Source organism: Zea mays, chromosome 3 (genome assembly GCF_902167145.1).
Source record: "Zea mays cultivar B73 chromosome 3, Zm-B73-REFERENCE-NAM-5.0, whole genome shotgun sequence".
NCBI lineage: Eukaryota > Viridiplantae > Streptophyta > Magnoliopsida > Poales > Poaceae > Zea > Zea mays.
Genome location: NC_050098.1, coordinates 149,116,476 through 149,141,604, shown reverse-complemented (window position 1 = coordinate 149,141,604; position 25,129 = coordinate 149,116,476). Strand labels below are relative to the sequence as shown.

The window sequence follows — 25,129 nt, the reverse complement described above, 5'->3', positions numbered from 1 at the left end:
GGGGTGGATAGGCGAAACCTGAAAATTAAAACTTTATCCCCCAACTAGATCCCTTGATTAATGGTTAGAATAAGATATACAATTATCGGAGTATAAAAACTAAGTCCTTGCTTGTAAAGAGTAGTGCTTTCAAATAATGCGGAATTGATAAATCAATACTACTAATAAGTCTATGAGAATAAATCACAAGGGCTTAGATAAGAAGAGTAATGCCATGAGTTCTTTCTTGCAATGTGTTGCCTCACTAAATGAGAATTTAACTTAAGGCAACACCAAATAAGGTTAGCAAAGAATAGTGCAAGGAAAAACTTAGAGTGAGGGAAAACAAACAAATCACAAGCAATAAACACAATGGACACGAGTGATTTGTTTTACCGAGGTTCGGCCCTCGAAGGCCTAGTCCCCGTTGAGGAGTCCACTTAAGGACGAGTCTTTTTCAACTCTTTCCCTCTCTCCACCGATCACCCAAGGATCGACGAGCTCTTCTTCTTCTCAAGGATCACTCTCGATCCCACAAGGACCACCATACTCTTTGGTGTCTCTTGCTAGCTTTTACAAGCCTCCAAAACTTTGGAGGAAGTTCAATGGGAGTCAAAACTCCACGCGCAAATTGACACAAAGATGTAGCACACACTATCTCTCAATGAATCTCACAAGGCACTAGTGCTAAACTCAAATGAGTAGCTCTCTATTGCTAGTTCTCTCTTTTGTGGCACTTGTGTTTGTTGTAGTGGTCTAAATCTTGTGTATAGGATGGATCAATGAATATATGTGGTTGGGAGGGCTTGAGTATGTCAACTAGATGACTTGGAATGTTACTTGGGCTCCCACACCTTGAAGTGGCCGGTTGGGGTGGTATTTATAGTCCTCAACCACCCATATAGCCGTTGGGGCGCATCTGCCAGAAATTGCACTGGCGGACGGTCCGCGGCTAGGGCCCGGACGGTCCGCGACCCTCCAACGGTCGATTCTGACATCTTCAACGGATACTTCTGACAGATCGACGGTTAGATCAACGGCTATCTGCCTCGATGACATCACGCGGACGGTCCGCCCTTGGTCCCGGACGGTCCGCGCCAGCTATATAATTCCTTTTGCTCAACTTGTCACCTTCGGGCTGAACCAGGTCTTCACCTGCGGATTGTCCGTGAATTATAGCCGGACGGTCCGTGCGTTGTAGCTGGACGGTCCGTGGTTTATTCGGACTGTCCCTGATTTATAGTTCCTGGTCGAAGTCAAAGCGGTGTCGCGGACGGTCCGCCGCAAGGGCCCGGACGGTCCGCGCGTGGTCTCGGACGGTGCTTGCTCTTCCATCGGACGGTCCGCAGTAGAGACACATGTTTTTGCATTGGTTCTGTCCGAGGTTTATTTAGGTATCGCGGACGGTCTGCCGCAAAGACCCGGACGGTCCGCGCTTGGCCTGATTTTCCAAAAAGCTTCTCCTGTCCGGAATAATCTACGGTATTCCGGACAGTCGATTTAGTATAGTTGTAGATGAACCTTTGGCACCTGTAGAGCATATAATCTAGAGCAAACTAGTTAGTCCAGTTATTTGTGTTGGGCAATTCAACCACCAAAATCATTTAGGAAAAGGTTTGAGCCTATTTCCCTTTCAATCTCCCCCTTTTTGGTGATTGATGCCAACACAAACCAAAGCAAATATATAAGTGCAGAATTGAACTAGTTTGCATAAGGTAAGTGCAAAGGTTACTTGGAATTAGACCAATTTACATTTAATGTTTTAGACCATGCTTGCACCAATTGTTTTGTTTTTGCAAACTCTTTTGGAAATTCTTTTCAAAGTGTTTTGCAAAACAGTCAAAGAATAAATGAATAAGATTTTGAGAAGCATTTTCAAGATTTGAATTCCCCCCCCCTGTTTCAATTGCTTTTCCTTTGACTAAACAAAACTCCCCCTTAATAAAATCCTGCTCTTAGTGTTCAAGAGGGTTTTGCGATGTTTTGAAAATACTACTTTCTCCCCCTTTTGAACACAATAAGATACCAATTTGAAATTTACCAATTGAAAATCATTAGTTTTTTTTAAACTAGGTGGTGGTGCGGTCCTTTTGCTTTGGGCTAATACTTTCTCCCCCTTTGGCATGAATCGCCAAAAACGGATACTTAGAATGAGATATAAGCCCTTCTTTAACTACTTTCTCCCCTTTGGCAAATAAAACATGAGTGAAGATTATACCAAAGACGGAGAGACGACGGGATACCGACAAAGAGTGGATAATACCAATGGAGTTGAGTGGAAGCGATGTCTTTGCCGAATACTCCATTTCCCTTTCAATCTAAGACTTAATACATGAGATGCTCATGAAAACATATTAGTCTTAGCCTTGGCATAAAGAGAGATAAGAAATATGCAAATGTACCAAAAGAAAGAGATATGATTAAAAGGATATGTCAATTAAGCTTAAACAATTCTATAATATAGATTGCTCCCCCTAAATATGTGCTTTGAGAGGAATACAAATTTTTGGTCTTAAACGCCAAGTGCACATAATTCGGTTAATGAGATCATGTCTATATCATAGAGAATGTGAAGTGCATTGTGTCATAGTATAGGTGTGATGCTCAAATGCTCATGACAATTGATGCACTTATGAAAGCATGTTATAAATATCTCAAGCATTTACCCTTAAGGATTTCAAAGAGACTTAAGGACCATCCACCTTTGGAACAAAGGCAGCTTATCCTCGTTACAAGGTTAAGCTTTAAGCTCTTTGACAATAAAATTACTTCACCTAGTTTTAACAAAGATGCAAGAATGAATGTTTGAGAAGTTAAACTAGGTATGAAGCAGGGTTTAATGCACGAGCATGCTTTCTCTTCCTTTTATACAAGATATGCAAGGAATGTAGGAAGATTTAGGTACATGTATGAATAAGATTGAATAGTTTTACCCTTTTGTACCTTCACATAGAGATGCTCTCTTCATTGTGCTTTGTCCTTAGTCTTAGTCGCTTAAGACCTATACTCAAGACAATGTATGAGAATATTTTGCACAAGAGAGAGTTCTACAACTAGTGATCTTTTTCTAAGTCATTGTTGTTAGATATCAAGTAGATCACAGATTACATAAATGTATCAAGAATTCTCCTTTTAACTTAGTGCATATCAAGATAGATGTCGATTGAAAATACCAATTGAAATCAAATTGAAATTGCATGAAGCACTAAGAAGCATAAGTGATAATTGAAGTTATTCAATGATCATACAACAGATGCGATCAAAAGAACAACATAGGCATTAGTTTTTCAAACATGCTCATAAATAGGAGAATCCAATAAATATGCTACTTTAACATTGAAAGCTACAATCCTTGATAAAGGTGACATTATTTTATTAAGTTGGATTGAAATGAAGTAGCATGCCTTATGAGAAACTTGTTCTCATACAAGAGACTATATGGGATTACTAAGATAACGTGCTAGTCTCAATATAATCAAGATATAGAAATAGGCTCCCCTTAAAGATATGCATCAAGAATGGAAGAAATGGGTGGATGCACTCACTTTTAAAGGCAAATAGGGAGAAGCACTATTTATCTTGATCAAGGCTTAAAGATTTGCAATAAACAATTTTTGCCTAGTATTCTCATAATGAAAAGATTTAGGATGCTTACAACCACACCATTGAATGTTTTGAAAATCTCATTATCCAAGTAGGTGTTGTTGCTCTTGATGTCTTCCTTTTTCATTTGAGTGTCCTCCCTTTATAGTCGACTCTTTTTCCTTCCAAACTTATTGAAAATACTTAAGAGAGATGTTAATAGCACAAGGGAGTAAATGATGAATGATGGTTTCTTTAGATAGAAGATAAGAACAATTCATCATCCATAAGTCACATAGACATGTAGTAAATTTCTTAACATTAGTGCACATCAAAAGAAATATGCACTCTCTAAACATTTTGATCAATCACAGGAAATTTACTTCTTCATATTGAATTTATTAATCATCACTTGGAGGCAAGTCAATATGAGAACATATATAGCAAAGGCATGAAATAAATTCTAACGGACAAGTGCATTTTTAAGAATGAGATTGAATGCACATCTAGCCGACTTTGGTTTAATACAGAATCTATTCTTCACATAGGTAGACTGTGATAAATTAGAGTAAGCAACCATTGATGGGAACTATATTTGATTGAGAAGATGAGTTCCCATACCTTTGCTTTTACCTTCCTTCCTATGGGTGAAGAGCAACCCTTTGAGGCTTGAGGCTTTAAACTTGCACTCACTCTCTTGTAGATTTCATAAGTGAGCTCAAGAGAAATGTTAATAGCAACACAAGCACTAGTTTCCCTTTGAGTAATCATTTTGATAAGGAATGGAAAATAGATTACTAAAGCATGAAAACTTTATAATATGAACTAGGTTATTCCATGATGCATGCTTAGTTTTTGCTTACAAAACAAGCATAGATAATTCTTTTAAGATTATGGGAATAAATCTAATTCATAACATGGAGAGCGATAGATGAAGAAGAATCATATCCAATATAAGCAAGAAGCAAAACAACATAATCATTGGATTGACTTTTCCTTTTATGTTAAATTACGCATCTCCACAAAGAAACATACTAATGAGACTACATTGGTTACTTAGATACAAGCATTAGTCTCACTATTCTAGTTATAGAGAGAATGTTCCTTTTTTAGATGTCGTAGGGATTTGAATTCCTTACATGACATCTTATTCTTTTAGGAACTTGGAACATCTTTCTATATCTAGAATCATGGCAATAATAGGATAATAAGTGTAAAACATGCCATGAGTTACTTAATATTGTAAAACATGTAGATTGCCATAGTATAGGAATGATGAATATACAATCTACCATATGAGAGGAACTTCTTCAAAGAATGGTGATATAATTTAAAGATACTTGAAGTGCTTTATTTTTCTATGTGACTACATAAGACACATAAGAAATGATATTCTAAAATACTTGCACTTAAAAGCATAAATGTTACCATCCTTTGGCTTTCCTCCATGTTGTAGGTCTTGACTTTTTGGCATAGGATTAATTCTTTATTTCCTACAACATTAATATCTTCCCGAGATGATATGAGTTTTAGACATAATAATTTGAAATAACCTTGGGTCAATCTTGGATATGTAGATCACTGTAGATTGATAGCTTGAGTTAATAAAAATTGAATTGACTCTCTCAAGCATCCCAAAGCTTCATACCATCTCCATCTCCTGCAAAGCTTGTCAAGCATGTTTTGGTACCCATCTCTTGATGGGTCCATTATGGTTAGTTAACAAAGATCTAGGAACCCAAATGTCCTTTGTGCTAGCGTTTGGCAAATTCATTGCCTTTCTAGCACAAGTTGCAATTTTGGGTTGCCTAGTTATATATGAATCAAATGACAAGCTATGAGTGGAGGAGTTACCAATGGGACAATCATTGCATTGATGTCCCTTTTCCCGGCATGTGTAGCATAGGCGTTTTCCAAGTTTTGAAGATTTCTTCTTTCCTTGTTTGTTGCTTGCTACATGGTTAGTAAAAACTTTCTTTTCTAACCCTATGCCCTTTTGTTTTAAATGGGGACAAGATTTAATAAAGTGTCCCTTCTTTGAACATTTAAAACAGAGTTTATCATCCTTGTTAATAATCAAGCCATTTTTAATATAGGGAAATGATCTAATCAAATGCCCCTTTTCAAAGCATTCACTACACCTCTTATTTCTATTTGTAAGAAGTGTGACTTGATTATTACCTTGGATGTTACCTTTTATGGAGGCATGGTTGAGGCTTTTGGAGGCGGTATTGATTTTCTTCTTTTGCTTCCTCCTCTTGGCAATCCTCAAGTCCTTGACATTTTCTTCAAGGGATTTAGTGCACGCCACGGTTGTTCCCGTCTCAAGCTTCTTCACCATGTGATCACGGTTATCTTGAGAAGGTTGAGCAATGCATTTCCCTTTTAGTTGTGTCAAGCTCCTTATTAGCCTCTCATTTTCTTCTTTGAGCTTTTGATATGTATCATCTTTTGTTCCTGCAAATTCTAGCTCAAAGGAAGATTTGCTTGTCGACGGACAACAAGCATTAGCACATGGTAATATAGTTTCAATTTGAATATATGTGCAAAAGTGAGGTTGTTGGGATTTTAAGTTTTCTATCACAACCTCATGAGCAATATCTAATATGATATGATCATCCATAAGATTTTCATGAGAGCATAGGAGCATATCATATTTTTCTTGAAAAGCTAGATTTTCAACTTTTAGCTTTTCTACTTGGTCCTTAAGCAAGGTATTCCTATTTACTAATTGAGCGATACAATGTAAAGCGTTATCTTGCTCAATTGAGATAGTTTCATACCTTTGGACCAAATCAACATGAGAGCACTTTAGCTCCTCATGTTCTTTAGTCAACTCATCAAAGTGTAGCATTTTCATGGAGAGAACATCTTCTATCCTTTGACGAGCTTCGCTTTGCTCTCTTGCTCTTTCTAGAAGTTTGAGCATGACCGCCTTATCCTCTTGGCTTAGGCGAGCGTAGAGTTGCATGAAGCTTCTTTCTTCCTCCTCATCCTTAATTGTGCTTCCGCTATCATTTTCATTAGCCACACAACACATGTGGGAATCGAAATGGGAAGACAAACCTTTTGGAGAGGTGGATTCATCGTTTGGTCTCCATCGATCATTTTCTTCTTCTTCCTTGCAATGGTTAGTATCACAAATACCAAAGGAAGTAGAAGCACAAAATGAACTATCATGTTTGGACTTATCAAATTTAGTTTAATTCTAGTCCAAATATCATGCACATCACAAATAGGTTTATCATATTTTATTATGAAGGCATGATAATCTTCTTTGCTAAGGGATTTACTTAAGATGTCATAAGCTAGATAGTTTAAGCGAATACATCTTAAATCTTCTTCCGAGGCATTTTCCCTAGCATAGTTAGGAGGAATAATACTCTTGTCTAAAATTTGTTCTAATTGTGGATCTATGGTTCTAAAAGCATTTATCACACTAGTAGACCATGAGTCATAATTAGAACAATCATCAAATAATATTTCAAGAGTTACCTCCTTTTGAGTTATGTTCGATGGAGGAGTCTTCTTGTTCTTTTAGGATCTTCTACGAGCCATCACTTCGAGTTGTTAGACTCAAGATGAAGTGCCTGATTCTGATACCAATTGAAAGTCGCCTAGAGGGGGGTGGATAGGCGAAACCTGAAAATTAAAACTTTATCCCCCAACTAGATCCCTTGATTAATGGTTAGAACAAGATATACAATTATCGGAGTATAAAAACTAAGTCCTTGCTTGTAAAGAGTATTGCTTTCAAATAATGCGGAATTGATAAATCAATACTACTAATAAGTCTATGAGAATAAATCACAAGGGCTTAGATAAGAAGAGTAATGCCACAAGTTCTTTCTTGCAATGTGTTGCCTCACTAAATGAGAATTTAACTTAAGGCAACACCAAATAAGCTTAGCAAAGAATAGTGCAAGGAAAAACTTAGAGTGAGGGAAAACAAACAAATCACAAGCAATAAACACAATGGACACGGATGATTTGTTTTACCGAGGTTCGGCCCTCGAAGGCCTAGTCCCCGTTGAGGAGTCCACTTAAGGACGGGTCTTTTTCAACCCTTTCCCTCTCTCCACCGATCACCCAAGGATCGACGCGCTCTTCTTCTTCTCAAGGATCACTCTCGATCCCACAAGGACCACCACACTCTTTGGTGTCTCTTGCTAGCTTTTACAAGCCTCCAAAACTTTGGAGGAAGTTCAATGGGAGTCAAAACTCCACGCGCAAATGTACACAAAGATGTAGCACACACTATCTCTCAATGAATCTCACAAGGCACTAGTGCTAAACTCAAATGAGTAGCTCTCTATTGCTAGTTCTCTCTTTTGTGGCACTTGTGTTTGTTGTAGTGGTCTAAATCTTGTGTATAGGATGGATCAATGAATATATGTGGTTGGGAGGGCTTGAGTATGTCAACTAGATGACTTGGAATGTTGCTTGGGCTCCCACACCTTGAAGTGGCCGGTTGGGGTGGTATTTATAGTCCTCAACCACCCATATAGCCGTTGGGGCGCATCTGCCAGAAATTGCACTGGCGGACGGTCCGCGGCTAGGGCCCGGACGGTCCGCGACCCTCCAATGGTCGATTCTGACATCTTCAACGGATACTTCTGACAGATCAACGGTTAGATCAACGGCTATCTGCCTCGATGACATCACGCGGACGGTCCGCCCTTGGTCCCGGACGGTCCGCGCCAGCTATATAATTCCTTTTGCTCAACTTGTCACCTTCGGGCTGAACCAGGTCTTCACCTGCGGACTGTCCGTGAATTATAGCCGGACGGTCCGCGCGTTGTAGCTGGACGGTCCGTGGTTTATTCGGACTGTCCCTGATTTATAGTTCCTGGTCGAAGTCAAAGCGGTGTTGCGGACGGTCCACCGCAAGGGCCCGGACGGTCCGCGCGTGGTCTCGGACGGTGCTTGCTCTTCCATCGGACGGTCCGCAGTAGAGACACATGTTTTTGCATTGGTTCTGTCCAAGGTTTATTTAGGTGTCGCGGACGGTCTGCCGCAAAGACCCGGACGGTCCGCGCTTGGCCTGATTTTCCAAAAAGCTTCTCCTGTCCGGAATAATCTACGGTATTCCGGACAGTCGATTTAGTATAGTTGTAGATGAACCTTTGGCACCTGTAGAGCATATAATCTAGAGCAAACTAGTTAGTCCAATTATTTGTGTTGGGCAATTCAACCACCAAAATCATTTAGGAAAAGGTTTGAGCCTATTTCCCTTTCATCAAGCTTCGGCTATGACTAAAAATTTGGCAGCAAAACAGTACAATAGCAATGAATGTTGTGGTAACTTCACACCTACCCGTCTGTTTATATAGTGCTGCAGGTGGGAAGGTGAATCGGCAAGGTCTCCAGCACCGAACAAACAGTCACCCGCACTCACTAAATGGTGGGCCACATAGCTCGAGAAGGTGAATCGCTGGCGAGCGTGTAATTGGTGCAAGATGGGTCGCGCGTCCGACGATTATTTTAATCGTTTCTCGCCAACGAGCTCAGGGAAGGTGTTTTTTGGATCTTCGGCATCCCGAAGCTTAGAAGATTTTTCACGGATCAAGCTCGTTACGAAAAACGATCTAGCGCCGCGAAGGGGCTACTGTTGGGGGTATGCTTCGTAGCCGAAGATCCTAAAGAAATAAACACCTTCGGCAGATCCTCTCCAAAGCAGCGCCGAAGCTACCGACTATAAAGCTTCGGCACAGTGACATGTCTCAAGACGAAGGGGTGAACCGACTTAAAGATGAAATGACTTAAAGACCCATGATATTCTGTGTCATTATTGTAGTTCATTGTAAAGGGTTTAAATGTAATTATACACAGGCTGTGAACTGTGCCTATAAATAGGTGAACAATACCCCTGTACTGTTCACACGCTCTCCTGTAATCACGCATTGGGCATTTGCTTTTGCTTCACGCTGGTATTTTTGCTTTCCTTCAAGCCGAAGGTACATTTGTAACTTGTTATCATTTTCACAATAACGAAATTGAAATGAGTTAATAATAATAATCATGTGTTTAAATTATTTTACATATTTTTTACCCTTCCTCATTATTTATTGTGTTTATGAAGGTATGACCTTCATAACCTTCATCCGGAATCCATTATATCCCAAGGGAAATAATGCTTCGAAGGACGAAAGACTATAACATTTAGCAATTTCTATGTTGCCTTGTTCTTAATTCATAGCATTTGAGAACAAGTCCCCAACAGCGGGGAGCGTCCGAGAGGAGCCGGAAGCGGAGCACCACTTGCGCGTGGAGAAGGCCCGCGGCTCTTTACGGAGTTACTCGATCGAAGGTTCTTGGCCCTCGCGTGGGCTTCCCTTTGCGTAGGGGCACCAACGAGGATTAGTCGGAACCTGGCGTGGTTCCGGATACCTCAGTAAAAATACCAACGTCATCCACGAGAGTTTGCATTTCTACTTTGATCTTTAAGTTTCCGTATTTATATAAAGCATTTAAGTTTCAATCTTGTATTCATACTTATATAGTGTAGATTGAAACTTAGCCTTTGCGGTAGAGATAGCAACACTTAGACAAAACCTAGTTTGCACATTCTAGTTTGATTATTTGCATAGGTTTTGCTCTAGGGATTTATTAGTGGCCTAGTTTAGTGAAAGTTTTAGAAGTCCTAATTCACCCCCTCTTAGGCATCACCCGTTTCCTACAGGGATGAATACAACAAAGTGAGCGGCTTGGACAATGCCAACCAAATTTGGGATACCCTCAAGATATCACACGAGGGAAACAACGCCACCATGATCACCAAAATGGAGTTGGTGGAAGGCGAGCTGGGAAGGTTCGCGATGATCAGGGGAGAAGAGCCAACACAAACATACAACAGGCTCAAGACCCTGGTCAACAAGATTAGGAGCTATGGAAGCACAAGATGGACGGACCACGACATCGTCCGACTAATGCTAAGGTCATTCACGGTAATTGACCCCCATCTTGTCAACCTTATTCGTGAGAATCCCAGGTACACCAAGATGACACCCGAGGAGATCCTTGGGAAGTTTGTGAGCGGGCGCATGATGGTGAAGGAGGCTCTATATGTGGACGATGCTCTAAATAGTCCAATACCCGTCCATGAGCCTAAAACCATTGCCCTCAAAGCAACCAGCAGCATGGAGACGCTACCAAGCAAGGTGGCACAAGTGGAGGCTGCTGGCCTCAACGAAGATGAGATGGCGCTTATCATCAAGCGCTTCAAGACCGCACTAAAAGGACACAAGGAGTACCCCAACAAGAATAAGACAAGGGAAAGCGCTCCTGCTTCAAATGCGGTAAGACTGGTCATTTTATTGCAAATGTAGGAAACGAAGAAAAGCTATAGGAAGGCGAAAGGCGAGGCTCATCTTAGCAAAGAAAGGGATTCAAACTGCTCTTCATCTGACTCCGACGATGAAGGACTGGCAGCCTCGGCCTTCAACAAGTCTTCGCTCTTCCGCAACGAACGCCACACTTGCCTCATGGCCAAGGAGAAGAAGGTAAGTGGTCGAGATTCCCCCAAGTACTCTACTTCTAGTGATGAGGATTCTAGTGATGATGAAGTAGATTACTCTAGCTTGTTCAAAGGTTTAGATAGAGCTAAGGTACAAAAGAATAATGAATTAATTGATGCTCTAAATGAAAAGGATAGATTGTTAGAAAAACAAGAGGATATTTTATATGAGGAGCATGATAAGTTTGTTAGTGTGCAAAAATCTCTTGCTCTAGAAACTATGAGAAATGAAATGCTATCTTCTGAGTTATCTGCTTGCCATGAAACTATGTCTAGTTTAAAGAGTGTTAATGATGATTTAAATGCTAAGCTAGAGGTAGCTAATAAATCTAGTTCATGTGTAGAACATGTTGTAATTTGCAATAGATGCAAGGATTTTGATATTGATGCTTGTGATGAACATCTTGCGTCCATTACTAAATTAAATGATGAGGTGGCAAGTCTTAATGCTCAACTTAAGAATTGCAAAATTAATTTTGAGCAATTAAAATTTGCTAGGGATGCCTACACTGTTGGTAGACACCCCTCTATTAAGGATGGACTTGGTTTTCGAAAGGAATTCAAGGACTTAACAAGCCAAAAGGCTCCCGTTCTCAACAAGGAGAAAGGGAAGGCTCATATGGCTAGTAGTTCTAAAAAATGTCATGCTTACATTTATGATAGAAAATTTTCTAGAAATGGTCATTATAATAGGAGTTATGATGTGTTTAATTCACATGCTATGTTTGCTTCTAGCTCTACTTTTGTGCATGGTAGAAGTAAGCCTAGAAGAAATCATGTTGTGCATCATGTGCCTAGGAGAGTATGTAATGAATCTTCTACTATTTACTATGCTTGCAATATCTATTTTGCAATTGTTTGTAAGAATGAAAAAGTAGTTTCTAGGAAGTTGGGATCCAAATGCAAGGGAGATAAGACTTGTATTCGGGTTCCAAAAGCTGTTGTGACTAACCTTGTAGGACCCAACAAGAGTTGGGTACCTAAAACCCAAGTGTAAATTACCTTGCGGGTTTATGCATCCGGGGGCTCAAGCTGGATTATCGACAGCGGATGCACAAACAACATGACGGGGGAGAAGAAGATGTTCACCTCCTACGTCAAGGACAAGGATTCCTAGGATTCGATCATCTTTGGAGATGGGAACCAAGGCAAGGTTAAAGGATTGAGAAAGATAGCCATTACATCCGAGCATTCTATCTCCAATGTGTTCTTAGTTGAATCGCTCGGGTACAACTTATTGTCTGTGAGTCAATTATGTAACATGGGTTATAATTGTCTATTTACAAATGTAGATGTTTCTGTCTTTAGAAGGAGTGATGGTTCATTAGCATTTAAGGGTGTATTAGACGGCAAACTCTACTTCTTTGATTTTTCGAAAGAGGAGGCCAATCTAGATGCATGCTTAATAGCTAAGACTAGCATGGGCTGGCTGTGGCATCGCCGTCTAGCACATGTTGGGATGAAGAACCTTCATAAACTTCTAAAGGGAGAACATGTGTTAGGACTAACCAATGTCTGCTTCGAGAAAGACAGACCCTGTGCAGCTTGTCAGGCAGGGAAACAGGTGGGAAGCACTCATCACAACAATAATGTGATGACAACATCAAGACTATTGGAGCTTCTTCACATGGACCTCTTCGGACCCGTCGCCTACCTTAGCATCGGGGGAAGTAAGTATGGTCTTGTAATTGTAGATGACTTTTCCCGCTTCACTTGGGTGTTCTTTTTGCAGGATAAATCAGAAACCCAAGGAACCCTAAAGCGCTTTCTAAGGAGGGCTCAAAACGTATTTGAGCTCAAGGTGAAAAAGATAAGGAGCGACAACGGGTCCGAGTTCAAGAACTTACAAGTTGAGGAGTATCTTGAGGAGGAAGGTGTCAAGCATGAGTTCTCCGCTCTCTACACACCACAGCAAAACGGTGTGGTAGAGAGGAAGAACAGGACGCTTATCGACATGGCGAGGACGATGCTTGGAGAGTTCAAGACGCCCGAGCGGTTTTGGTCGGAAGCTGTGAACACAGCTTGCCACACCATAAACCGGCTCTATCTGCATCGTCTCCTCAAGAAGACCTTCTACGAACTCCTTACCGGTAACAAACCCAATGTCTCTTACTTTCGTGTATTTGGGAGCAAATGTTACATTTTGGTGAAGAAAGGTAGACATTCCAAATTTGCTCCCAAAGCTATAGAAGGGTTTTTACTAGGGTATGATTCAAATACAAAGGCGTATAGAGTCTTCAACAAATCATCAGGTTTGGTTGAAGTCTCTAGCGACGTTGTATTTGATGAGACTAATGGCTCTCCAAGAGAGCAAGTTGATCTTGATGACATAGATGAATCTTCTTCCTCAACGAGGGTGCATCCCCCAACTCAAGATGATGGACAGGTTCATCAAGAAGAGGTGTGTGATCAAGGGGGAGCACAAGAAGAACAAGTTATGGAGGAAGAAGCACCACTGGCCCCTCCAACTCAAGTCCGAGTGACGATTTAAAGAAATCACCCGTTGATCAGATTCTGGGTGACATAAGCAAGGGAGTAAACCCTCGCTCACGTTTAGCTAATTTTTGTGAGCATTACTCATTTGTCTCTTCTATTGAGCCTTTTAGGGTAGAAGAGGCCTTGCAAGATCCGGACTGGGTGTTGGCCATGCAGGAAGAGCTCAACAACTTCAAGAGGAATGAAGTTTGGAGCCTGGTGCCACGTCCAAAGCAAAACATTGTGGGAACCAAGTGGGTGTTTCGCAACAAGCAAGACGAGCACGGGGTGGTGACAAGGAACAAGGCTCGACTTGTGGCAAAAGGTTATGCCCAAGTCGCAGGTTTGGATTTCGAGGAGACTTTTGCTCTTGTGGCTAGGCTAGAGTCCATTCGAATATTATTAGCCTATGCCGCTCACCACTCTTTTAGGTTGTTTCAAATAGATGTGAAGAGCGCTTTCCTCAACGGGCCAATCAAGGAGAAGGTGTATGTGGAACAACCCCCTGGCTTTGAGGATGACAGGTACCCCGACCATGTGTTTAAGCTCTCTAAGGCGCTCTATGGACTTAAGCAAGCCCCAAGAGCATGGTATGAATGCCTTAGATATTTCTTAATTGCTAATTCTTTCAAGGTTGAGAAAGCCGATCCCACTCTTTTCACTAAGACTTGTGACGGTGATCTTTTTGTATGCCAAATTTATGTCGATGACGTAATATTTGGTTCTACTAATCAAAAGTCTTGTGAGGAGTTTAGCAGGGTGATGACTCAAAAGTTTAAGATGTCGATGATGGGTGAGTTGAACTACTTCCTTGGGTTCCAAGTGAAGCAACTCTAGGATGGCACTTTCCTCTCCCAAACGAAGTACACACAAGATCTTCTCAAGCGGTTTGGGATGAAGGACACCAAGCCCGCAAAGACACCGATGGGAACCGACGGACATGTCGACCTCAACAAAGGAGGTAAGTCCGTTGATCAAAAAGCATACCGGTCTATGATAGGGTCATTACTTTATTTATGTGCTAGTAGACCGGATATTATGCTTAGTGTATGCATGTGTGCTAGATTTCAATACGACCCCAAGGAATGTCACCTTGTGGCCGTTAAGCGAATTCTTAGGTATTTAGTTGCTACGCCTTGCTTCGGGATCTGGTATCCAAAGGGGTCTACCTTTGACTTGATTGGATACTCAGACTCCGATTATGCTGGATGCAAGGTTGATAGGAAGAGTACATCAGGGACGTGCCAATTCCTAAGAAGGTCCCTCGTGTCTTGGAGTTCAAAGAAACAAACCTCCGTTTCCCTATCCACCGCTGAGGCCGAGTATGTTGCCGCAGGACAGTGTTGCGTGCAACTACTTTGGATGAGGCAAACCCTCCGGGACTTTGGCTACAATCTGAGCAAAGTCCCACTCCTATGTGACAATGAGAGTGTAATCTGCATGGCGGATAATCCTATTGAACACAGCCGCACTAAGCACATAGACATCCGGCATCACTTTTTGAGGGACCATCAGCAAAAGGGAGATATCAAAGTGTTCCATGTTAGCACCGAGAACCAGCTAGGCGATATCTTTACCAAGCCATTAGATGAGAAAACCTTTTGTAGGCTGCGTAGTGAGCTAAATGTCTTAGATTCACGTAACTTGGATTGATTTGTAGCATACATGTGTTTTATGCTTTTGATCATGTTACTTTATGCATTTATGCTTATTTGTGATGCTCAAGTTGTGCAAAGAATCCCCGGACCTCACAAGTCCATGTGTGAATGATGCACATATTTAGGGGGAGATGTGCTACAACTTGACCCTTCGAGACTAATCTATTTCTTTGAGTATACTTGATGTAGTCTCAAAGGTGGATTGAAAGGGAAAGGCGAACTTGGACCTTGCAAAGACTTCCACTGCACTCTAGAATAAGGTTGATCTTGCTCTTGTTGTTCCTGTGGTCGCACGTCTCCAATCGCCATCGTGCGCATTGCGGCCGTTGCAACATCATCTTCATCTATGTCATCAAGATCAACTTGCTCTCTTGGAGAGCCATTAGTCTCATCAAATACAACGTCGCTAGAGACTTCAACCAAACCTGATGATTTGTTGAAGACCCTATACGCCTTTGTATTTGAGTCATATCCTAGTAAAAACCCTTCTACAACTTTGGGAGCAAATTTTGAATGTCTACCTTTCTTCACCAAAATGTAGCATTTGATCCCAAATACACGAAAGTAAGAAACGTTGGAATTGTTACCGGTGAGGAGTTCGTAGGAGGTCTTCTTGAGGAGACGATGCAGATATAGCCGGTTTATGGCGTGGCGGGCTGTGTTCATAGCTTCCGACCAAAATCGCTCGGGTGTCTTGAACTCCCCAAGCATCGTCCTCGCCATGTCGATAAGCGTCCTGTTCTTCCTCTCTACCACACCGTTTTGTCGTGGTGTGTAGGGAGCGAAGAACTCATGCTTGACGCCTTCCTCCTCAAGATACTCCTCCACTTGCAGATTCTTGAACTCGGACCCGTTGTCGCTTCTTATCTTTTTCACCTTGAGCTCAAATTCGTTTTGAGCCCTCCTTAGAAAGCGTTTTAGGGTCCCTTGGGTTTCTGATTTATCCTGCAAAAAGAACACCCAAGTGAAGCGGGAAAAATCATCAACAATTACTAGACCATACTTACTTCCCCCGATGCTAAGATAGGCGACGGGTCCGAAGAGGTCCATGTGAAGAAGCTCTAGTGGTCTTGATGTTGTCATCACATTCTTGTTGTGATGAGTGCTTCCCACCTGTTTCCCTGCCTGACAAGCTGCACAAGGTCTATCTTTTTCGAAACATACATTGGTTAGTCCTAACACATGTTCTCCCTTTAGAAGTTTATGAAGGTTCTTCATTCCAACATGTGATAGACGGCGATGCCATAACCAGCCTATACTAGTCTTAGCTATTAAGCATGCATCTAGATCGGCCTAATCTTTCGAAAAATCAACTAAGTAGAGTTTGCCGTCTAATACACCCTTAAAAGCTAATGAACCGTCACTCCTTCTAAAGACAGATACATCTATATTGGTAAATAGACAATTATAACCCATGTTACATAATTGACTAACCGACAATAAGTTGTACCCGAGTGAGTCAACTAAGAACACATTGGAGATAGAGTGCTCGGATGTAATGGCTATCTTTCCCAGTCCTTTAACCTTGCCTTGGTTCCCATCTCCAAAGATGATCGAATCCTGGGAATCCTTGTTCTTGACGTAGGAGGTAAACATCTTCTTCTCCCCATCATGTGGTTTGTGCATCTGCTGTCGATAATCCAGCTTGAGCCCCCGGATGCATAAACCTGCAAGGCAATTTACACTTGGGTTTTAGGTACCCAACTCTTGTTGGGTCCTACAAGGTTAGTCACAATAGCCTTTGGAACCCATATGCAAGTCTTGTCTCCCTTGCATTTGGATCCGAATTTCCTAGCAACTACTTTTTCATTCTTACATAAAAGCGTAAATAAAGTATAGCACGCATGGTAAATGATAGAGGGTTCATTGCACATTCTCCTAGGCATATGAGGTACAACATTACTTCTCCTAGTCCTACTTCTACCATGCACAAAAGTAGAACTTGATGCAAACATAGCATGTGAATCATTATAAGTAGTATGAGCATAATTTCTATTATAATGAGAACGACTAGCAACTTTTTCATTATAGATAAAGGCATGGTTCCTTTGAGGACTACTAGTCATAGGGGCCTTTCCTTTCTCCTTGTTGAGAACGGGAGCCGTATGGCTTGTTAAGTTCTTGGCTTCCCTTCGAAAGCCAAGCCCATCCTTAATTGAGGGGTGTCTACCAACGGTATAGGAATCCCTAGCAAATTTTAATTGATCAAAATTAATTTTGCAAGTCTTAAGTTGAGCATTAAGACTTGCCACCTTGTCATTTAATTTGGTAATAGAAATAAGGTGTTCATCACAAGCATCAATATCAAAATCCTTACATCTATCACAAATAACAACATGCTCTTCACAAGAACTAAATCTATTAACTCCTTCTAGCTTAGTAGTTAATTCATCATTTAAACTCTTTAAACTAGATACAGTTTCATTGCAAACAGATAACTCAGAAGATAGCATTTCATTCCTTTTAATCTCTAAAGCAAGAGATTTTTGCACACTAACAAATTTATCATGCTCCTCATATAAAATATCCTCTTGTTTTTCTAACAATCTATCCTTTTCATTTAGAGCATCAATTAATTCATTGATCTTTTCTACCTTAGCTCTATCTAAACCTTTGAACAAGCTGGAGTAATCTACTTCATCATCACTAGAATCATCATCGCTAGAAGTAGTATACTTAGAGTTATCTCGAATGCTTACCTTTTTCTCCTTGGCCATGAGGCAAGTGTGGCGTTCGTTGGGGAAGAGAGAAGACTTGTTGAAGGCTGAGGCTGCCAGTCCTTCGTCGTCGGAGGCTGCCTTGCCCTTTACAAAGTTAGACAATTTCTTAGGTGCATTAAGCTTGACATTGCTTCCCTGTTGGAAACCAATGCCATCCTTAATGCCAGGGCGTCTCCCACTATAGAGCATGCTTCTAGCAAATTTAAAATTTTCATTTTCAATTTCATGCTCATTAATTTTAGCAGTTAGTTGAGTTGTGTGATCATTTTGTTGTTTAATTAAAGATAGGTGATCATGAATAGCATCAACATTAATGTCTCTACATCTAGTACAAATAGTAACATGATCAACACTAGATGTAGAGGGTTTGCAAGCATTTAATTCATAAATCTTAGCATGTAACATGGCATTCTCATTTCTAAGATTGGAAATAGAAATATTGCAAACATTCAAATCTTTAGCCTTAGAAATTAACTTATCATTCTCAGTTTTAAGGCTAGCAATTGATTCATTCAATTTATCAATCTTAGCAATTAAACAAGCCTTTTCATTTCTAAGATTGGCAATTGAATCATTACAAACATTTGATTTTTCAACCTTAGCAATTAAACTAACATTCTCAATTCTAAGGTTGGATATAGTGTCATGGCAAATGCTAAGCTCTTTAGTCAAGTTTTCACATTTTTCAACTTCCCGAGCATAAGCATTTTTAACTTTAACATGCTTTTTGTTTTCCTTAATAAGAAATTCCTCTTGGCTATCCAAGAGTTCATCCTTCTCATGAATAGCACTTATCAATTCATTTAGTTTTTCTTTTTGTTGCATGTTTAAGTTGGCAAAAAGAGCAAGCAAATCATCTTCATCATCACTAGAGCTACCCTCATCACTAGATGTTGTATATTTAGTGGAGGCTCTATATTTTACCTTCTTCTTTTTGTCGTCCTTTGCCATGAGGCACTTGTGGCCGACGTTGGGGAAGAGGAGGCCTTTGTTGATGGCAATGTTGGCGGCGTCCTCGTCGGAGGAGGAGTCGGTGGTGCTTTCATCAGAATCTCATTCCCGACATACGTGGGCATCGCCGCCCTTCTTCTTGTAATATCTATTCTTCTCCTTCTTCTTCCCCCTCTTGTCGTTGTCCCTATCACTATCACTAGATATATGACATTTAGCAATAAAGTGGTCGTGTTTACCACATTGTAGCAAACTTTCTTGTAGCAGGGTTTGTAATCCTTCCCCCTCCTTTGCTTGAGGATTTGGCGGAAGCTCTTGATGATGAGCGCCATTTCCTCGTTGTCGAGCTTGGAGGCGTCGATGGGGAGCCTAATTGATGTAGACTCTTCTTTCTTCTCCTCCGTCGCTTTGAATGCGACGGGTTGCACCTCGGATGTGGAGGTGGCGCCTTGCTCGACGATTTGTTTGGAGCCTTTGATCATCAACTCAAAGCTCACAAACTTTCCTATGACCTCCTCGGGAGACATTAGCTTATATCTAGGATCACCATGAATTAATTGAACTTGTGTAGGATTACGAAAAACAAGTGATCTTAGAATAACCTTGACCATTTCATGGTCATCCCATTTGGTGCTCCCGAGGTTGTGCACTTGGTTGACCAATGTCTTGAGCCGGTTGTATATTACTTGTGGCTCCTCTCCTTGGTTGAGGATGAATCGACCGAGCTCCCCCTCTATCATCTCCGTTTGGTGATCTTGGTCACCTCATCCCCTTCATATGCGGTCTTTAGTACGTCCCAAATCTCTTTGGCACTCTTAAGCCCTTGCACCTTATTATACTCCTCTCGACATAGAGAGGCGATGAGTATAGTGGTGGCTTGGGAGTCAAAGTGCCGGATTTGGGTGACCTCGTCTGAGTCGTAGCCTTCATCCCCCACGATTGGTACCTACGCTCCAAACTCAACAATGTCCAAAATGCTAGCGTGGAGTGAGGTTAGATGATGTCTCATTTTATCACTCCACATACAATAATCTTCACCGTAAAACCTTGTGGTTTGCCTAATGGGACGGAAAGTAAAGGAATGCATTTGGAAATGCGAGGATAATGTAAGGGGATCTTACTAAACTTCTTGTGCTCATGGCGCTTAGAAGTGACGGACGGAGCGTCGGAGCTGGAGGTGGAGGGCGACGAAGAGTCGGTCTCGTAGTAGACCACTTTCTTCATCTTCTTCTTCTTGTCGCCACTCTGATGCGACTTGACGCGGGGAGGTGACTCCTCCCTTCCTTTGGCGCCGGACTCCTTTGATGGAGCCTTCCCGTGGCTTGTGGTCGTTTCCATCTCCCTCTTGGCGGATCCTCCCGACATCACTTCGAGTTGTTAGACTCTAATGAAGTATCGGGCTTTGTTACCAATTGAAAGTCGCCTAGAGGGGGGGTGAATAGGCGGAAACTGAAATTTACAAACTTAAAGCACAACTACAAGCCGGGGTTAGCGTTAGAAATAAAACTGAGTCCAAAAGAAAGGGTGAAAACAAATCACAAGCAAATGAAGCGGATGACACGGTGATTTGTTTTACCGAGGTTCGGTTCTTGCAAACCTAGTCCCTGTTGAGGTGGTCACAAAGACCGGGTCTCTTTCAACCCTTCCTCTCTCTCAAACGGTCACCTAGACCGAGTGAGCTTTCTCCTCAATCAAATGGGTCACTTAGACCCCGCAAGGACCACCACATAATTGGTGTCTCTTGATTTGATTACAAGTGTTAGAAGAACAAGAATGGGGAAGAAGAAAGCGACCCAAGCGACAAGAACTCGAATGAACATGAAAATCTCTCTCTCACTAGTCACTAAGTGTTTGGAGTGGTTTTGGACTTTGGAGAGGATTTGATCTCTTGTTTGTGTCTTGGAGTGAAGTCTAGAGCTCTTGTATTGAATGCAATATGCTGGAAACTTGGATGCCTTGAATAGTGGTGGTTGGGGGTATTTATAGCCCCAACCACCAAAACAACCGTTGGAAAGGGCTGCTGTCGATGGGCGCACCGGACAGTCCGGTGCGCCAGCCACGTCACCCAACTGTTAGGGTTCTGACGGTTTCGATCGTTGGAGCTCTGACATCTTGGGGCACCGGACAGTCCGATGCCGCACCAGACAGATACTGTTCACTGTCCGGTGCGCCTTCTGACGCCTGCTCTGACTCTGCGCGAACTGTCCGCGCACTGTTCAGTTGTCAGTCGACCGTTGCGCTGGCGGCCGTTGCTCCGCTGGCACACCGGATAGTCCGGTGAATTATAGAGGAGCGCGGCCTCAGAAAACCGAAGGTGAAGAGTTTAAAGTCGATCCTCCCTGGTGCACCGGACACAGTCCGGTGGCATACCGGACAGTCCGGTGCGCCAGACAAGGGTTCTCTTCGGTTTCTTTTGCTCCTTTCTTTGAACCCTAATTTTGATCTTTTTATTGGTTTATGTTGAACCTTTGGCACCTGTAGAATATATAATCTAGAGCAAACTAGTTAGTCCAATTGTTTGTGTTAGGAATTTCAACCACCAAAATCATTTAGAAAAAGGTTTGACCCTATTTACCTTTCAAGTTTTCTGAACTCGAGTGCATGTTCGTTTTGATAAAATTGTTCAGAACGCATGTTGATTTTGATAAAATTAGAGGGTTTTTTTTTGCAAACAAGTCCACCACACACGTCTGTCCACCTAGATGCAAGCAAACGGGTTTAGGTTTTAGATGTTGGGTTTTCTTTTTGTTGTCTGGATATCTAAAGCAATCATGTTTTATATTCAGCATTGGATGGGTATAACTTCATAAACCTATTGGTACATAAATATAGCAATTAAAGCAAAATGATAACTTAGGTATGTTGTGTGACACATTAATGATCAGGTCGCATGTGGGTCCATTTTACAATCTATATTAATTTGCAGAGATAAATTTTATATTTTATATAGTATATATCATTAAACTAAATCGAATTCATTATTTACTATGTTTTTCACAATGCATCTTATCAGAAATATCATACAAAGACGGTTAGAAGTGTTTAGTATACTCACTAACATCTGAGACAGTCCTTATAATCTAGACGACTCTAATAATATCTTTATTTAAGATGGTTTCTTATACAAAAGTGTCTAATATACTAACCAAAATCTAAGACAATTCTTGCAATCTTAATGACTCAAAAGGTATATTTATTTGAGACTGTTTTTAATAACAATCTGTCTTAAATCAATATAAGACATTTCTTAACAATGTAACAGTCTCAAAACACTTCTTTATTAAAGACGGATCTCCAACAAATCGTTTTACCTTAATTATCACTATATGATAAAAGACACTTTTATAAAATACATTGATATCCGTATTAAAACGTGCGTTTTAAATAAGCATATCTCTAATAGTGTCGCTAGGACCTCCACATTCTATAGCACCGGATCTCGTTGGAAGTACATTACTAAGGGCGCCTAGGTGTGCACGCTGGCAACATCGTAGCCATGAGAACGAACGCGCCGGCGTTGCCAGCCTGCTCAGGGAAGATGATATTTGAATGGTACGGCAGAACGAAACACCAACAATCGAACCAAAATTAATATATCTCTCGTTTCTTTACTTTTGCACTCGAAGTAGACAACAACGTAACCTTCTTCACCTCAACCTTCACCCCTCTTCGACTCTACGTCGTCTGAAGACGTCTTAGGTGGTCTTCCGATCCCAAGACAAACCCTAGGATATCTCCTTCCCGACAGGATCCCTTCTGGCAACGAGTCCAGATGTGTTGGTGAACGTCGCCGCCTCTGTACACGCGCGGACCGTTCGACCGCCAGACGTGGACTGTTCGGCTTCACCACAGGGAAGACCCGTCTTTGCGCTAGGTCATATACTGTCTGGCCTTAGGCCGTGGAGCGTCAGTGCTGCCGGAGAGAGCACCACCGTCAGTACACCTTGCAGTGATCGGCAATTAGATGGACGCCAACAAATAGTTAATAATCAGCTTGCTCATTTAGTTGATGACCTCGATCAAACTTTAGTTTGGGGGGTTTTGTCCGGGTGGCGGTTGTGGACTTCGTGACTGAAAAAAGAAAGAAGAAATATACTGTTGTATTAGCGTAGGCAAGAAAAAGAAAGGATCGTATTGTATTAGGGTAGGCAACGTAGCGAGCTGTGTTTGGTTAATGAGAACGCAAACGAATCATTTGGCAGCACTAGCTGCTTATAATCCTTTGGGAAAGAGGGTTTGCTGCTGCTTGGCGGCTTGTGGTACGTGGACATCACATCTAACTATCCATACATCAAATACTAGTTTATAATAAAAAATATATAAATTTAGAAATAACATAATTTGAACTTTGGCTTTATTTGATTGGTTTTGTCACCCCGACGCGACCACTTGCTCGTGTGACGTCAATCTCCGGTTTGTTGGCTGGGACGACCCACTTTCGGTTTGAGATACAAGCTCTGCCGCCCCCAATTCCTAACGACGGCGAAAAATTATATATAGATGCGACAAAGCTTGACGTTTTTAATTAAAGACGAGAAGTAAATATTAAATTGGTGAATGTTTATTATGCTTAGAATTAATGATGAGAAGTAATAAATCTTAAATTGGTGCGGTTGGTTCACCGGTTTGGTTACCTTTCTGATCCGATTAGACATTGATTTGATTCAGAAGAACATGTGTGGTCAATTACTCTTACGGACGTTTGGATCTCGGAATTGGAATTATTTAGTTTGAATTTGACATTCCACCACTTTTCAAAGTTCGGATATAAGTCTATCTCAAATTTATGGGGTGGACGATGAAAAATGATTTTATACATTAGTAGAATTTATTTCTACTATGTAACTTACATGATACTTTTCGTTGTCTTATTTCTTTACAGTAAAAATATAGCACGTAAATATCTACGACATCATACTAATAATAATATATAAATATATTTTACAGAAAAACAAATTAGCTTAATTGATATAAACTAAATTATTATTATTATAATGAAATTTAATTCTAATGATCTAAACGGGTAGTCAATGATGAAAAACGTTTAGGTATATATGATAACGTGTACCTTGATTGTCGAAATAGCTAGGACGTTGCAGCCCGTCTCACTCTGGGTCTGGGCAGGAGGCGGGCATGGGCGGCGGCGGCAGCAAGGCACCATTCAGCAACACCAACACAGATGCCGCGTCGCCGGAAAAGCTCCCGCCGCTGGAAAGGCTGCCGCCAGCGAGGTACGGGAAGCACATCACGATGCTGAGCATCGACGGTGGCGGGATACGCGGCCTGATCCCGTTGGTCATTCTCGAATCCCTCGAGAAAAAGCTCCAAGTAAGCAAATCAGTCACACCGTACCTGCTCCAATCCGATCAGACTGAATAAACATTGGCCTAGCTGTTCATCTTCATCAGGACTTGGATGGGAAGCAAGCCCGGATAGCGGACTACTTCGATGTGATCGCGGGCACCAGCACGGGCGGGCTCATCGCCGCCATGTTGGCGGCGCCGGACGAGGAGAGGAAGCGGCCAAGGTTCAGGGTCCAGGAGATCACCAGTTTCTATAAAGATCACGGGCATAACATCTTCAAGAGGTACCGTATATCTGGCCGGCTCCAGCTTCAGCTATTCCCTACACCCTGTAATACTCTTCTTCTTTTTTCCCCATATCTCTTTCATTTCAAAATGAACAGAAACCGGTAGATAGAACCACCGATATACACATACTCCGTTGAAGTTTTTTTTTGTTTTGCTTTCTATATGTAAATTAAAGTACTCCCTCCTTCGATATAGTTTGTCTTTCTAGTTTTGTCTTAAGAACTTGTACAACCTAGATAGATGCTATGTTGCGATTCTTCAAGCAATAGATACACCTAAAAAACTCGGTCATACAATTTAATGTATCGAAGCCTTTTTCTTATTCACTAGAATCCTGAACACAACTCATTTAGGCCTTGTTCGGTTATTCCAATTCCACGTGGATTGGAGTGTATTAGAATGTATTGGAATGAATTTTGACTTGCTATGGATTTAAACCAACTCAATACCACTCAATCCACATGGATTAATGGTGAAATGAACAAGCCCTTATGTGGGTTATATGGGTGTAATCGTATCTTAGACTCAGAGAACCGTGCTAAAACGTTTCTTCACCTAGATACATCTCTCGCTTTTCACTAATTTGTGGCCGCTCCAAGCCCTTGCGGTAGCATCGAGACTCCTAAGAGGAAGGGGTCAAATTTCCGAGGCTCTGGC

At 41.4% G+C, this 25,129-nt stretch overlaps 1 protein-coding gene across 1 annotated transcript in view; it reads left to right on the top strand.

Moving 5' to 3' along the window:
- The first annotated feature begins 23,999 nt into the window (after positions 1–23,999).
- LOC103650712 (patatin-like protein 2) overlaps positions 24,000–25,129 on the top strand; it is a 31,878-nt gene continuing 30,748 nt past the window's right edge. The window contains exons 1-2 of the mRNA XM_008676279.3: positions 24,000–24,209; positions 24,290–24,468. Of these exons, the coding sequence (XP_008674501.1) occupies positions 24,015–24,209; positions 24,290–24,468 (374 nt within the window). The 5' untranslated portion in view covers positions 24,000–24,014. The remainder of the gene's footprint in view (positions 24,210–24,289; positions 24,469–25,129) is intronic.